The sequence below is a fragment of the Phymastichus coffea genome, unplaced genomic scaffold (genome assembly GCF_024137745.1).
Source record: "Phymastichus coffea isolate CEN01 unplaced genomic scaffold, Cenicafe_Pcof_1.1 PCOF00278, whole genome shotgun sequence".
NCBI lineage: Eukaryota > Metazoa > Arthropoda > Insecta > Hymenoptera > Eulophidae > Phymastichus > Phymastichus coffea.
Window position 1 is genome coordinate 45,249 of NW_026707089.1, and position 16,064 is coordinate 61,312.

At 40.2% G+C, this 16,064-nt stretch overlaps 1 protein-coding gene across 1 annotated transcript; it reads right to left on the reverse strand.

Annotated features, from left to right (window-relative positions):
• Positions 1-899: 899 nt before the first annotated feature.
• On the reverse strand, positions 900-14,723 carry LOC131674668 (uncharacterized). The gene is made up of 5 exons (XM_058953484.1): positions 13,356-14,723; positions 8,623-8,798; positions 7,336-7,410; positions 6,790-7,024; positions 900-4,023 (listed from the first exon to the last, which is right to left on the reverse strand). The coding sequence occupies exons 1-5, from the start codon at positions 13,582-13,584 to the stop codon at positions 3,908-3,910; spliced, it is 831 nt and encodes a 276-aa protein (XP_058809467.1). The 5' UTR covers positions 13,585-14,723; the 3' UTR covers positions 900-3,907.
• Positions 14,724-16,064: the final 1,341 nt, after the last annotated feature.

Below are 16,064 nucleotides of genomic sequence, written 5' to 3' on the forward strand. Positions count from 1 at the left end.
GAAAAAACTAATTTCAATGAAAAATTGTTGACTTTTCTGGATGTTCTTCAGAATGAGATCGCTCATTCTGAAATAATAGCGCATATGCACCTAATGCGCATTTCAATCTCGAACAATGCAATTAGCTTTGAAATAATGAAAGATAACTCAAGTCAAACACAGTGAAAGTGTGCGAAGGCTCGTTTTAAAGGGTAAACATAGAGTTTTCGAATGAACCGTCGTACTTTTAAAAATTCACTTCCGGAAATTACGATTCTTTGTGAAAATGGAAACTGTCCGTTTCATCAGCGAGCGGAAAAGAAACTAATCTACTTTAGAATGCAGTATGTTGGGCTAGAAATTGAAATCATCATGCGGGAGTTCATCTTGAAGCTACTCTCAAAACGAGTCATTACTAATTAAAAAGTTGACTTTTAGCCAAAAGTTGTGGTTGTTTACAGAATGAACATGAAATTTCTGTAATTATAGAAAATATTTTCAAGGGGAACAAATTTCTCCATTCACTATATATCTATATATTTTGTTGTGCTATCAATTTAATAAATAAATAATATTTCGACACTCCGTGAATCTACTTTCCCGCGCTAGTATCGTAATGTACTATATCTCGGGAAATAAGCGCGTTAAAGCTAATATTAACAGAAAATAACTCCGCTTTTATTAAAATGTAAATCATCCCATCGACTGATAAACTGTGTCTATCGTTGATAAAATAGCTATAGTTTCACTTTCTTTCTGGCCTTTTTTTAGTTCTGAACTAGTGATACGGTTGTTTTTTCAAGATTAGTATCTCGCGTTACACGTGGTAAGTAGTATGCACTGAAATCGCATAACTCCCAAGCCTATATTTTTATTGTAGAATATTTTAGGAGTGAAGTAAAAAATTAAACACATTTACATTTTTCACTGATTGATTTGCAGTAACACAAATATATTTATAATTTTTCAAATAAAAATCAACTTTCACAATGCTAACAAATGAGCTCAATTTAAATTCCATTGAACGTAAGATGTGCAGCTCATATTAAGTAACAAAATATTTCATTAAGATACAGCGAACCATTTACAAAGAGGCAAAACACTGTCGCATCTAAGTTGCACAAAACCTTGTTCAAATATTTGCATTGTTTTATCATTATTGCTTAATGAATCAGAGCTATTATCTGTTTTCTTTTGCACATTGTAAGGAAATACGAGGATTGATATTTGTGTTTTAATGACACAAACGCAAGACTTCTGTAAAATTTTATTAACGTGATTTCATTAAAAAATCACATGTAAGTTTGAGATTTATCGTTTGAAAACATTTTATGCAACTGGTTTTCTTTCTTGGCTCAATACAAATCTAATGAACTATTATACGTATAGGCCTTTATAATTATTTTTGATACAGAAGAGGATAAATCCAGTAACTTTGATTTGATATACAACTGTTTCTCTTCCAATCATTGATAACAAGCTAATGTAACTACATTTATGACATTCAATCACCAAATATAGGCACTAATTTACTTATATGTTTATTGATTCAATACTCATTTTTGATTAGAAATATCGAAAATCTGACTTATTCGTAAGCCAATCAATAACAATACATTTTTCTTGTAACATTTAAAGCTATGCAACTATTTTAGAAAATTTCTCAAGACATACAAAACTCGTTATTTTCCCGAGCTATTAAAGCTTTTAACAAACATTTTTGAACATATAATATTTATTTCTGGATATATCCTCTTACTTAGGTACATTGCAAATATATTTTCCTCGATTTTCTCTGATGTTATTTATATATTTCTCATAGCAGTTGATGTTTCAGCTTTCTAAAAATAAAAATATTCAATAAATCAATCTCCGAACAGTTAAGGGAATTTACAATAAATTGATATTATGGATCCAAGTATAGGCTTTCGAGTAAATATCATTCATGTAGTTCCCTTTCAAGCAACTCCCAAAAAAATATATCAAGCACTTATTCTCGTTAAAAATAATGGAAAAATTTTTTGTAATATAACCATTTTCATTTCGGCAAAACTCGTAGTAACATTTTCTTAGTATTATAGTTTGATGACTAGATCGTAAAATTTTTCGTCTCGAGTCCTTTTATCTTATGTAACTTTCGTAGTTTTTTTTAGACTAATTACTATAGAAAAGATTTTTTTTCTCGCTATCTCTGTAGTTTATGTATATATTTACACACAGAATATAATAGAGCTATAACTATCTACATATCTCATTTCTTCAAATTTATACGGATACGTTCAATATCAATTCTCAGCGGCAACGTTAATTGCTCTCTCAATAAACATTAGATCCAATAATAACAATTTTATCTCAGTGATATAATTTGTCATTTTAACATTTCAATGCTTTTTAAAGAAAGCCTTGCTTTTTCCACTTATTCCCGGATAGTCATGTAACGTTTTTCTGTGAACGTTACGTTGATATTCTTTGTTTTCAAACTATTGAAAAGTTTTTGTGCAGAATATGCAGAAGTTATTGCAGCTAATTTGGTTGAAACTTGAAATGCACGATTTTATAAATTTGAAGAACATGACAATCGAACGCGTTACCATTGAGTGAAAGAGGACTGGAACCCCAAAGAAACTTACTTCTTCAGAATTCTCATGTACTCAAAAAAGACTTATCTTTCTTTCAAATTGGAAAAGATCGTTGTAAAAATCGATCGCTTAGTTTTCTTTAGTTTTTGTTTTCCTAGAAAAATAGTTTTCAGGATGAAGCGAAGTCATTGGAACTAATGATGAATTTACAAAAATATCGGTGATGCTGTAGAGTATTTGCTGTTACACAAGTCTATGTAAGAGAAGATTGAATTGCAGAAGTATTGGAAATCATTCCTTATTCACTATATTATAATTTACTGGCAATACTGTATTGAAAAATTCAAGAGTTGTTCTTTATTTTTACATCGCAGATCTTGTCAGTGTTATATCAACCGACGTCGCAAAAAGCCATGTGAGTTGTATGTACGTTGATGAATTAAAATCATCATTCTTACGATAATCTGATGGTTCTCAAGATTCAAAGACCATCGGAATGAACAGATATATTCGATAACTTTGCAGTTGCATTTTTTGCAGCAACGTAAGTTGCCACAAGTGCACTCGACCAATGTACTCGTTCGCAATAGCCTAGTGTACATAATGAATTTAGCGATGATACGTAGGCCCGACTAGAATTGTACGATAAGACTTGAGAGACAAAGAGCTTTATGCAATACCGTATGCATGTGTGGCAAAAGGCAACTGTTCTACTTTGTTTTGGTTTTCTTTCATCCGCATGGCGACTTGTTTATTACTCTTCCGTCGCCATCTGTATCGCAATCCTGCCAAAAATCTAGATTTACTCGAGCAATTATTGCGCTTCTCTCTCTCTCTCCCTCTCTCTCTCTCTCTCTCTTTCTCTTTTACAATTGATGTATGATTTTTTCGTGAGCGTCACCAATCGCAATTATGAATTGCTTTGGAATTAGTTGTATCGAGCGAGAAAAATCGATGGCTGGACAAATAAAAAGAAATTGCCGAACGTTAAAGAAAAAGACGCAAATTTATCTTTCTCGCAAGTCATTTTCGGAAATCTAGATTGCCATAGTAGCTTGACGGTTCTCAAAGAAGAAAGAGATAAAACGAGCTTCCCTTGGCGTAAAAGCGCGTCCAACGCAAAAACAATATCATCGTAGCAGCGAAGGCGAATCTTTCGAGTGCCTAGGGCACTGGAACGGAAAAAGTAAAGCGCTGCGTACATCGTTGTTGAAAGCCTTCCAGTCGCGCCGCGATCACCCGCAACAAGGCTGAACAATAGCCCCTCTTTCTTGGAAGAGTACGATGTAGTGTCCTCTCCAGTAAGAGGCTACGAGAGAAATACCGGGGGTACTTTTCAGGGTGTCAGCTCACTCGGACGACATCAATTGTACGCTGTCCTCGGCCGAGCGATGCAGTCGACGCACCTCCGACAACGAACGGATCGGTGTTGGGTTTAGTAGCGAGAACGTATGCGAGTGACGATCTGCAACATAAAACGAGATTCATTGGCTTTCATTAAAAAAACGAAAGGTCCATCGTATTTTTCGACTTTAATTAAACGTCCAAGCTGATCAGCTTGCTGCAGCTATCAAGTTCAGAAAGGATACTGTCGGAAGCTTTTTATGGGTTGACCGAGTTTCATATCTGTCGATAGCTTTTGCCGAACTTCTCGGATTTATTATTTTATTATTGAATCTCAGTGACTTCATTCAGTTATACGTATTATATGCTTATTCTTTTTTTTGTAAGATAAATCAACATATAAACGTACTTTAATGAAACCCGTGCTAGTTTTCTTTCAAAAGTTAGATAGTTACGTCAGTCACAATCAACAAACATTAAAAACTATCGTCAAAAGTCGTAAAATATTTTACTGCTTGTCAATGACAAAGTTTATCACCGTCACTAGAATTCATAGGAATATCCATAGTTTGCCAAGGAAACTCATTCAAGTATTTATTGTAAGTACACCCAACGTTCAAAGGACTTTACGGACTTTTCAGGTCCTCTATCTATATGAATGTAGTATACCAAAAAATATATATATAGTAAATAATTGAGAAATTTGACTCTCAGATTTCACTTCGACTAACTATGATATTGCGGAAAAAATACAATAGATTATTTTAATACAATACATCGAATTGATTTTATTTTACAAGTGCATTCTATCGCTGTACTGATTTTTATCGAAATGGTATTTCGTGAACTTAATTTTCATTTATAACATGTTTCGACTTCCAGACATACTTTTTTTACAAATATTAAAAATACGATTGTTTGACCAGTTAGGAGTCTCAAAAAATAAATTACTATATCTATGACGTCGGAAACAGCAATTTGATTATTTCGTTTGTTCACTTCATTATTTATCGTTTGTAACGACGTAGTCAAATACCAACTAGTTATTTTTATGCACATCATCTTTTATTGCAAAAAAAAAAAAGACGCAGAATACTTTTAAAAATATTCACACTAGCATCAATTACGATATTTGCATTTTTCTTACCCGGAGCAACGAACTTAGGCGTGAATAATTTTCGACGCCGCTGATAAGCGAGATTTATTTATTATTTATTGGCAAACCAAAATATCATCGCAATATTCGATAATTCGTAAAGACACACCGACAACGTTCACAGAGTTTCAGAAAAATGAAGAATCATGCGAACAAGGGGGAATCCCCGGTCGATATTCTTCTCACATAAATATGCACAGTTTCACGCACGTATATATACATATACGTGTGAATTGACGCGCGTGCCGTCAGACCAAACCCACCCGTAAAAGCTATTGCTTGAATTGAAAAATATAGAAAATCGATTGGCGTTGCATCATTGGCAAGGTCGAGGGCGACTCGCTGTATACTTTTACGTAATTGCACGTCCTCGGGTCTTTATACAAATTTTTTCTCTGCCGGAGAGAAACGAGGACCCTCGAGCTTTCCCGGGGAGAATGAGGGATTCAACCCGAAAGCTGGATGCTCTCTGTCGCTTTCAATGATTTTCGAAATGCTGCCTCGGCTTATTCGGAATTTCGTCCAAAATTTTTCCTAATTTTTTTGTTTTCAAACTGTATTCAGTAGATTGCGCATTTTTTAATAGAATAATTACATATATTTGACAAAGTTCAATGAGTTTTTAACCGTACGTCACTAAGTATTATGGTTATTTAAAGCTCTTTCTGTAAAGTACGAAAGTAACGATTTGACGCTATACCATTGCGCCTTTTGCAAACAATTTGGAATGCTTTTGTCTGGAATAAGGATCCATTCAAAATGTGCAAAAACGAAATTGTATCAGAGAGCATCATGGGATATTCTTGAATATCCGATTGACGGCATAATGATTTCAAAGCTACCATTTTTTTTAATACTCGGTTGGATTTTTGTTTGGAGTCATGTTTAAAATTGGAATTACAATTTATATTTCCCGAACTGAAGAGGTTCGTTAAAAACTTTTAATGGTTTCCTTGCAACTGTTCATACCTTTGTCTCAAAAGTTTATTCTGCATCAATTTTTATGAACCACTGGTAAATAAAAAAATAAACGCGAAAACGCAGAATTAATGTTATTCAATAAAAAATCAATTAAAAGCATTCATAATTTTTACTCTATTGTTTCATACAGCAGCTATGAACGAAACCGCTAATGAGGGTTCTTTGTCGGGTTTTCCAGTACTCTTAATATCAAATGCAGTACTGCGTCCATAGGCATACAGAAATGTTGCGTTGAATGAGAAAGAACGCGGCATTATTAAGAGTTAATTTAGTGCGAAAAATGCAATGTTATTCGCGTGAACAAACATTACAATAGCTTTTTCTCAAAAAAAGAGCTGAATTTCAAGTTTAAATTACGCGTAGCGTAGCTCAATTTTTTTTTCAACTATTCATTTAACGAATTGTTATTTTGGGAATGAAAAAAATTTGTCGACGTTTTAATTAAATGTGCGAAATGAAATATGTGAAAATCTGTTTAAAAAAGAAAACAAACGTAAATATAAAAGTAATCAATGAATTCTCATATAATTTATAAAAGCACAAAAAAAAACCAAAGCAAAAAATATTGCCGTAGAAAAATCGATTCGCGAAAAGAAAACTAGAAATTTTTTTAAATTGTCCGTGAAGGACTTTCATTGAGCAGGCGGAAAATTGATCAAAACCTCCAAAACTCGCCGAAAGAAAAAGTGAAAGAGAACGAATAATATACATGTACAGACACATACACACGTGCATAGGTATACCGCTCACCTCGAATCTCATCGGCCTTGTGCTCGTCGCAGCCACGAAACGGCATCGATTTCGGCGAAGCAGCTCTGTTGTAGTGACTGGCGCTCTGCTCGGACTTGCTGCCAGGACTCTTGAGCTGCTGCTGCTGGTGTGGAAAATGAAATACAGGCGTGTGGTTCCAAGACACCGGCGGCGGACTTCGTACCAGATGCTCGTGCACTTGCGCCAACGTCAGTGGATCCGTGTCGCCGAATTCCTGCGCGTTGGCAAAGTGAGAATTCTGTTATATTTGTACTTGAGAGTTTCGAAGTCCTCGTGCAAGTACCCGACCGCGAAAATGTGTACACACGGAATGGAGGAGAAAGAGCAAGATCGATCGACCAAAATTTTTTGTGGCATTGCGAAGGTCTTAGGTGGAACTGAGAACGTTGAATTTAAATTGCTCTCAGTCGATTTTGGCTGAGTTAGTTGCTTTCGATTATGCAATTCTAACGTGAAAATGCGTAATGAACTTTTCTCACGATTTTATTTTTTTTTTAAATAATATTGTTACCGATAGTTACTTACTTGTGACATGAGGATAACGTCATCCGATTCAGATTCTTCATGTGACTCTATAAGGCTTTCTTTACTCGCTAGTATCTGTAATGTAAGACAAAACGTATATTCGTTATTTGCACGGTCCAAATTTTTAAATGACTCATCAAGGGAAAAAAGCTTCGGGTGGTAGCGACTGCCACTCGAGAATGAGTTTGACATTTGAAAAGCCTCTGTGTGCAAGAGACGATTTTCCTCTTTAGGTCTTTTGAGCACGTGCTAGTACAGAATAATCGAAGCCCTTGAAAATCGCAAAGAGTGAGATCATCGAGTTACTCTTTACATCGGAAGATTAAGCGGGGTATGTGTCCCTTGATATTAAAAAAATGATTTGATTAATGCTATGATTACGATCATTGAATCCGAAGACGTTAGAATCGAGAAAAAATGGACTTGTATTGAGTTGTACTTCGAGATTTCACTGCATCGTGATTTATTTGAAGTTGATTAATCAACTATTATAAAAATCTTTTTAATTGATTCATGTTCGTTTCGCCCCCTGAACTATATTTATTTTTAACAACTGGAATCACCAAAGAAAGCTGAGAAAACGAATGAAAGCTACTAGCGAATATCCTAATTGCTTTGAACTATAATAAACAAGAATAAAAATTGGAGTTAAAATGTACGCGCGAAAATGACTCTGAAAAACTCGGTCGCGTCGTAGCCGCGGGAACAGTCTAAATAAAATCCGACAAGCGACTTGCCCTTCGTAAAATCGACATTCTTCCCAAGAGAAGCTGTCCGAGCGCATCCGAGGGAGGAAACTTTCTTTTCCATGCAATCATCGAGTTTTCTACGTTTGCCCCTGGTGAGTTGCGAGCCGCAGAACGCCGTAGCGATTTTCCACTCACCCAGAGACGCGCGATCGCGACTTTCAAATTAACGGACGTTCAAATTGTTCGGGCACACGCAGAGAGCATTTGCCGCGCCGAGTGTTGACACGTGCGGCAAGCTGGGAAGCCGCGATTGGGCCAGGTCTGCACCTTGGCGCTTAAACTTCACACGTGGAGGCTCTCAATGATAATCGAAATGTCGAGCGTCATTGCGTCGCGCAGCCAATTAGCGGCGTTTGCGAGATGGGAGCTTTAACGAGCGCAGATTTGGCCTGAAACAGCCTCGTCAATGCGACAACTTGAAGCACACGGATATCGAGCAAAAGTGCCAGTGGCGCGCAAAGTCATTCCGAAACGCTTTGGGCGATACGCGGCAACATGCAGGTGGCTTGATCAATCGATCATGGCCGAGCGCACATACCTGCAGATAGGGATTGTCCTGTCGGCTGAGCCGAATAGCCTCCATGTCCTGGTCGATGTTCCGGGTCCTGCCGGGGGTCAATGTCAGGATCGAGTGGGAGGGCGACGTGGCGGCTTGCCTGCATGCCATCGCGTCCACGCTCAGGGTCGACGGGATCCTCGACGCGCCAGTCGCCTCTGCAACGTTTTGCGCTCCCGATTATCTTTCGTTGTGCGCGATCGATGCCTAACGAGTCGCGAGTTGGTTTTAGAGCAGCGATTCGCCGCTGCATATTGCCAAGCTAACGTCGCGGCCAAGCGCGCTCGAAGCTACATCGTCGACGCGTGCTCCAATTGTCATCCCGCGATATGTCGGGCAGCTCTCGTCCGGGCAGTGCCGAGCACTTCACCTGCATTCGCGACTAGGGCAGCGCTAATGGAGAAAGCCATTAGCGTGCCGATGCGTTAATGCGGAGGAATTACGAAAAAGGAGAGGCTTTGAAAGGTCTACTAACGTGCAATATTCGTTCCTTTTTCTACGAACCATAGACATACAAACGTGACACGGCATCGAGTTATAATGATTGTAAGTAGGTGCGATTTGAAAGGTGCCTAGCGCGAGGTAAAGCTCCAAAGTGAAAGGTTCGCGCTAGTCGACGCATATGCCTGACTAAATCCGAGGCTCTTCTACTGCGAACTCTAGCGCTGCCGCAGTATGACGTACAGCCGCATGCAAATTCGTGTAGCACGTATAATCTTACTTTTGCCGCGTCGAATTACATTCGCGCCGGAGATTTACGGTCCAATCAAGGATCCTACATAATAGATGGTAGCGGCGCAATCGGCGCCCGAAACTCGCAAAGTATCCCCGTTAATCAATCGCCTAATTTATCGCGGATGAATAGCTTCGTGGCTCGATTTACTTTTCCCGGCATACGAGGGCGGCAAATGAAAATTCATAAAATAAGGCGAGGCCGCCCATTATTGAGGGTAAAGGCAACGGCAAAGGTCGAGAGTCCTTGCCTCATCATTGGCTCGAAGTCTACATTTGTCGACGTTTTCTCTCTCTCTCTCTCTCTCTCTCTCTCTCTCTCTCTCTCTCTTCGCATGCTAATTCATGCACATATTATTGGCTAAGTGTGCTCCACGCAATTGATTTCCATCAAGATTTTACTCGTGGAAGTAGTGAGGCACGAATAAATCTTGCGCACTTTTGTATCGCGCCATGCGAATCCGTAGGTGATATGTTTTAAGTCTTCGTAGACAGGATGTCGTTTAAGTTATTTCATTTTCAGTTATTCGAAGGGATAATTTTTTCTTGAATGCGGGATTCAATTTTCGATTTTCGATCGAAAAGTTGACCGTTCGAAACATCCCTTGCTTGCGTTACGATCTGAAATACTGAGATATGCGCAAAACTTTCTTTCTACCTGACATCTCCAACTGTTCCGCTGAGTTTCGGAGCGCGGTATCGACAATGACATTTTTCGAAATCGAGAATTCTGAACAGGTATACGTGCTTCAACCTTCGGTTCTTCGAATTGAAAAATCGAAGGACAATTACCTGAATGATCGATCCAGTACAACTGAATACAGCACGTAACAATGTCGAAACAGCGTCGTTCGATAAACCTTCAGAGCGATAGCTTTAAACTCTACCATCACGTTCACTCGACTACTCGAGCTACGGAAAACAAAGAATCTCACGATCTTTATGACAAAAACATATTCTAACCGTTTCACTCGCGTTCTAGACAAGTAGTACCATCGCTCTCGTCAAATGCACCCTCCCGCTAAAACTCGAGTGGCAGATAACCATAGCCATCTCTTTACCGGCAAAAAATCCGCAAGATAGAGCGAGTCACGCACTCAGCGAAAATTTTGCGGATAGAGCTTCTAGAGGAGGGGCAGTGATAAAGCCTCCGCCGCTTTCATTGTGCTACGCGTCCGATCTCATTTCCCGTCTTCTTCGCAGGCGTTTCAAACTTTCACATGGCGTGGCTTTTCTCTCCGAGCGACGGCTGAATAATTAATGAAGCGAGATCTTTCTTCCCGACCATCGAACTTTCATGGACCACTTCGCAATTGGGGTTTTAAGGATTCAGACGATGCTGCTTTATGCCTTTTGCGAGCACGAGTATCGCGGTTAGGGTCGGATTATCTTGTGGCTGCTTCTCTGTGGCTTAAACTTGATTAGGGCGAGGTTATTTATTGCATTTCTTTAGAGATTTGCTTGGCTCTTGCGCTATGCCAAAAGACTGAAGGAAGTGCAAATGACGCAGATGTCCATTAACGGCTGTGAACGTTTTCAGATTTTCGTTACTATGCATCAAACAAGTGAAATATAAAGATGTAGTCGATGTTGGGGAAAGACGGTAAATAAAAAGTACAAGACGCCCGGAAGATTCACTTCAGCGACGGCGTCACTCTAAACTGCACGTCACGTTTAGGATTAATAGCTAAATTGCAACGTTCATCTGGAAGACGTCGATAAAGTAGATATATTTTTTACACAGGTAGTGCTGAAGTAACTAAAATGTTTCAGTTGGCCAATAGACACAGCTCTTACTTGAAATACTTGCCAAATCGATTTTTCAAAAGTTGTCCGCGTGCGCAAAGAAAAAACAATCCGCTGTTGTCGTTTTGAGTCGACAGCGCACGTGAATTGCCGGCGAGTGATCAAGCGAAACCACCGATTGATAAATAGCCGATAGACAGACGGTGACGATAGACAAATATATATCTCTGTGTCGCAGGGCAAAAAAGACAATGCAATCGAACTGACTCGCTATACGGTCGAAAGCCGATGTACAGCCACGTGTAGGATTTGAAACGAATTTAATCCAGTTTACGTAATCGCGGCGCGTTCATTGTCAAGGGTTCGGGCTGTTGCGTAAGTTCATTTTCGGGCAAGGCTATGCGATCCGAGCATAACCAATTTTGCCGCTGGGTTTACCTATTCTGTAGATAAAGGTTATTTGTATTCTACTGGAGATCATACGATTATACCGAGATTATTGATTTCACGAAGTAGGCTTAATGTAACTTAATGGGTTGAGTGAAGCTTGATCGATACAAGATGTATTCTATTTTTTTTTTTTCAAAAACGAATTGATGATTTGTTACGCATAGGTGGGGCTTATTATGTATCGTCCGAGTAGTGAATTATATGACAAGCTTTGTATTTTTGGTGGTAATAGTTACTAATTTTACCCCAATAATTCTGCACACGATGTGTTCATTGTCATTATTATGATGGATTTACGAAAGAAATGAAAATCAGATCTACGATATATAGCGACAAGTGGGTCAATTAAAACATTGCGTTGTACGGCAAAAACACGCCAATTTGAGAATTGAAAATTTAAGCACTCGGTCATGAATTTATGATTAAATTGAAGTATTGAAAAAAAAAAAAAGATTAGCATGACATCTACAGGGATGAAATTTGGCATAGCATTAAACGTCAAGAAAAAGTTATGAAAAATATACTTGAAATTTCGAGTTAATTACTGAAGTTCGTATAGCCAGAGTAACGTCTCATCACCGCCCCTTTTCAAGACCTCAGTTGGTAGCAATTAGAGCTTCGAAAGTCGAATGATGGAAAAAGAATGGTTAGGCAATTTGATTACACGTCAAGATGAACATATATATTAATGCGTGTGTGTGTGCGCGTGCGCGCGTGTGTGAGGCATAGGTATCAAGGCCACGAGCTTACACGTGACCGTAAGGCATGTGTGTGTGTGTTGCTTTTTTCGCCGAGCAAATATAACGAGGTAAGGAACAATGTGAATTAAATGAGAACGCGGACTGTACGTCGATTAAGAAAAGAGCGTAAGAATTAAGGAGATTTTCCCTATTGTATGCCGTGACTTTATCAAGCATTTACTTTTCTTTGTCGCCAAAAATATATTCAACGAGAAGTCTTTATTCCTTAATAACTTCGTCAACAGTCAAACAATAGCCTCTCCTTGGTGTCCGTTATCTTTTATGCATTCACGCAGGTCGCTTCAAATCGAATCGCGAATGACAACACCATCTCGGTATTTCTAGCTGCGTGGCCGATGAACAATCAGAGTGTTAATAATCATAATGTTGTAAATGTTGACCCAATCGCTCAGTGATCTGGTTTGCGCACTGGATAAAAAAAGACTGGAATCGATGACTACGCGAACAAGTTGCAACTTTATTTAGCTGCGCGCGGTATGGTCTTTGAGTATATTGACATTTCACTCTAAAGACTCGTTATAATGGAAGGCAATGAGGCAAATCTATGATCACAAATAGATATATAGATTTAACTTCGTATTGTAAGTTGGCATTATTTAATGGATAGCATTTCATGAATTATTGATAACTCAAGTCTTAGCTACGACAGATATCTTAATTGGAAGTTTAAGCTGAAAGTAACAGATAGACAATTAGAGTTATGAAAAACGTTGTGCATGCGCAAATTCTAAGGATAGAAGAAAAACAGGAACGGAAGGGTCTGGATTGAAAAAAAAAATCATTTTACAAATTATCAATCGCAAAATACAATTTCCAAGCACCAATACAATTTTTAGATGAACAAAATTCGTCGACATGCAACGAAACGACTACCGATTTGCTTACAAAATGCCCCACAGTGATTTAATCAATCAAAGTACACGATACGAGATACACCCAAGCATGAGACACCACGCAAGAATCCAATTCGTAAAATATTAACACGGGCATCTAACAAAGATCTATCCATCAAAATGAAATATTCACCTTGATTATCAATTAGCCTCGTGGAGCGTTGCGTAGTGGTGGTACTTGTGCTGCTCGTGCCCTCGTCGATCCTCATGCCTGCGAGCAGACAATTCGTGCTCTTTCTCAAACTGAACACACTTGCGAAAAATGCCAAACCTTTACGTCTGAGTCTGTCGTACTTATTGTTCATTGGTTTTATCGGACTACTACTACTACTTGCACTAGCACCACCGGTTACTTGCATCATGTTTTTCCTAATTCCCAAGTTCTGCTGTTCCAGTCGATGCTGAGATTCTTTTTATCTCGATAGCGTAAATATTTCGCCCTTGCCACACAGCGATAGCTCCGCTCACCGTCAACAAAACCTTTCTTTGTTCGTTTATTTTATTCGCAGCCTGCATTCGTTTGTTTCAATTTTCCTTGCCCGGCGCTGCTGTGCGGGGGGGGGGGGGCGAACGTGCAGCAGAAAAATCTACATTATCAAAATGAAAAGAAAAGGTCGTCGCGTTTGCAAAGCTTTTAAAAGTTTCACGCAAACAAAGATTCTCTTTCTTCATTCCTAAAGGATTGCAATTTCACGTCGCGTTGCATTGGTAAAAATTCTTTTATTCGTTCGAGCGACGAGAAACGGACGCCGAAAAGCCAGACAAACTGACCGTCATACTGACTATACCCGGGCTATAACCCGTGGCCCGGCAAAATCAGCACGTAAAAATCAAAGTCACATTGCCGCGAGTTATACTCCGTATAAAAACGGCATCGCCGACTGGTTCGCGCGATAAGCTCACGGCCACGTAACGACGCGCGAGATGACTCAACGCGACGAGAGAACGAATTACAAACGGCAAAGTCGTCAACGGGGAAAAGGTCAAGAGCAAGAGAGCGAGAGAAGCGTGCGAGCCGGCGCCGAGGCTACAACTGCAGGTGCCGGGGGTATCAGTTTTTCGCTGCTCCGTCTCCACAGTGGCAACGCGGTTGGCTAGCGTACCGCACGCGCCGGGAGGGATGCGCGCGCGGCACTGCTAGAGTGTTCTCTCTCTCTCTCTCTCTCTCTCACTCTACCTTTTGGCTTAGGGCTACTTCACAACTTCGCGGCTGGGCAACAGTTCGCCGACACGTCGTTTGGCTTCTGAGTCTTCTTCAGCTTCCTTTTACAAGTTGGTCGACGGATTAACAGCACTGCTGTGCAAAACTCAATTTTCTTACGCTAATATCAAAATAATTCGACATTCGCGAGGCCTGAAATCGTAAGAGTCGTCCACAAGTGAAAAATACGTCGAAATTTATAAACGTAAACGATAATACGATATCCAATGAAATAATCAAAAGCTTGATAAGAATGTACTCATAAAATCAAAATAAAACCAAATTTCATATTCAGCAGCAGTGTTTAATAATCCTCGTTTCAATAATCGATACAAGCATAATGTCTGACCGAACCTAGTGATTTTCTACTTTGGGAGAACAAGAATTCTATAGAAACTGAAGTGCACATTCCCAATTGGAGCGTAATTTTCGCGCATACGTGGGTTCGCCAGATGTAGTTACATTAAATGCTCCAAATCAATTATTGAACAGTCCCTTTCTCCCGTAATAGCCGCTCATAATTCTGACGTACACGCCGACCCAATTGAGTGTGGAACGTTGAAATGATAATTAAATTCGATCGAAAAAATGAAATTCGCGCAAGGAATGTAATGGGATCGGTCGTCATTATTGCAGACGCAGCAAATGAATTAACTACAGTCTGACATACTTGTAGTCTCACGGCGAGGTCGATTTATTAGCTGCGCATATTCCGAGCTCTCGTGGTGAATTAAAAGCTCGCAGACACCCTCGAAAGGAAAAGAAAAGCTCTCGGGTGAAATTGCGAAGTAAGCCGAAAGCTATCTGGGCGCCCCTCTCGCGAGCCAGGACAAAGGATAGAAGAGGTGAAACGACATTTCGCAGGGCACGCAGAGCCAACGAATCGACGCGCGACCGATCGCCAGAGTGCCAACTCGCGTGCTGCAAGATTGCGCGGAGGGGAGGGCGACGAGCTGCGTGCGCGTGGGCGTCAACGACTGCGCGGGAATCGTCATCGTCCAATATCCCGGTGTTGCCGTCACTGCTGACGTGCTCGTATCCACTTTCCGGCATCGATCCCGACGTTCCTCGAGCGCGGATCACAGGACCCGATCCGCATTCGGCTAGCCTTCCGTCGTCGCAAGCTTACGGCTCTTATTTTTTAGAAAGCCTGCGAAATTGAAACTGGCCGCGGGCGCGACATCGACTCGGGGAAAAAGACGACGCGGTCCTCGCTGTCGGAGTATGCCGCGAGACGCGAAGCCACTCGCCAGTAGCGAAACCGAAGATAACGACGCAACGAAGAGACAAGGAGAGGAGGGTTGCGTCTTGGAGCGAGCGTAACGACGGAGCGCTGTTCGAAAAGTTGAAGAGCCCTCTTTTGCAGCGTCGACGCTTCGCGTGTGGAGAAAACAAGCCTCTCGTGACCCAGATCCGACGCACTCGCGTTTTTAACCCCATTGTGTATTGGCACGTCTTGCCGACGGCAACATAGGGAGGCGGCTGTCCATTCAAAAACAGGCACTCCATTGTGTCGAGTGGCTGGCTTATCGAGGCGATATGTTTCGCTCCTTTCTTTCGCGTGATTAGCCGGAGATCGCTGTGGCCGATAGCAGAAAAACACTGCGGAACTTGCCCTTCGCGAGGCGCAATATATTGCGG

Coding starts and splice junctions, on each gene's coding strand:
- LOC131674668 (XM_058953484.1), bottom strand. CDS start 13,584: ATGATGCAAGTAACCGGTGGTGCTAGTGCAAGTAGTAGTAGTAGTCCG. Junction 7,411..8,622: donor AGGACAATCCCTATCTGCAG/GTATGTGCGCTC, acceptor CTTACATTACAG/ATACTAGCGAGTAAAGAAAG. Junction 4,024..6,789: donor CAAGGCCGATGAGATTCGAG/GTGAGCGGTATA, acceptor TTTATGTTGCAG/ATCGTCACTCGCATACGTTC.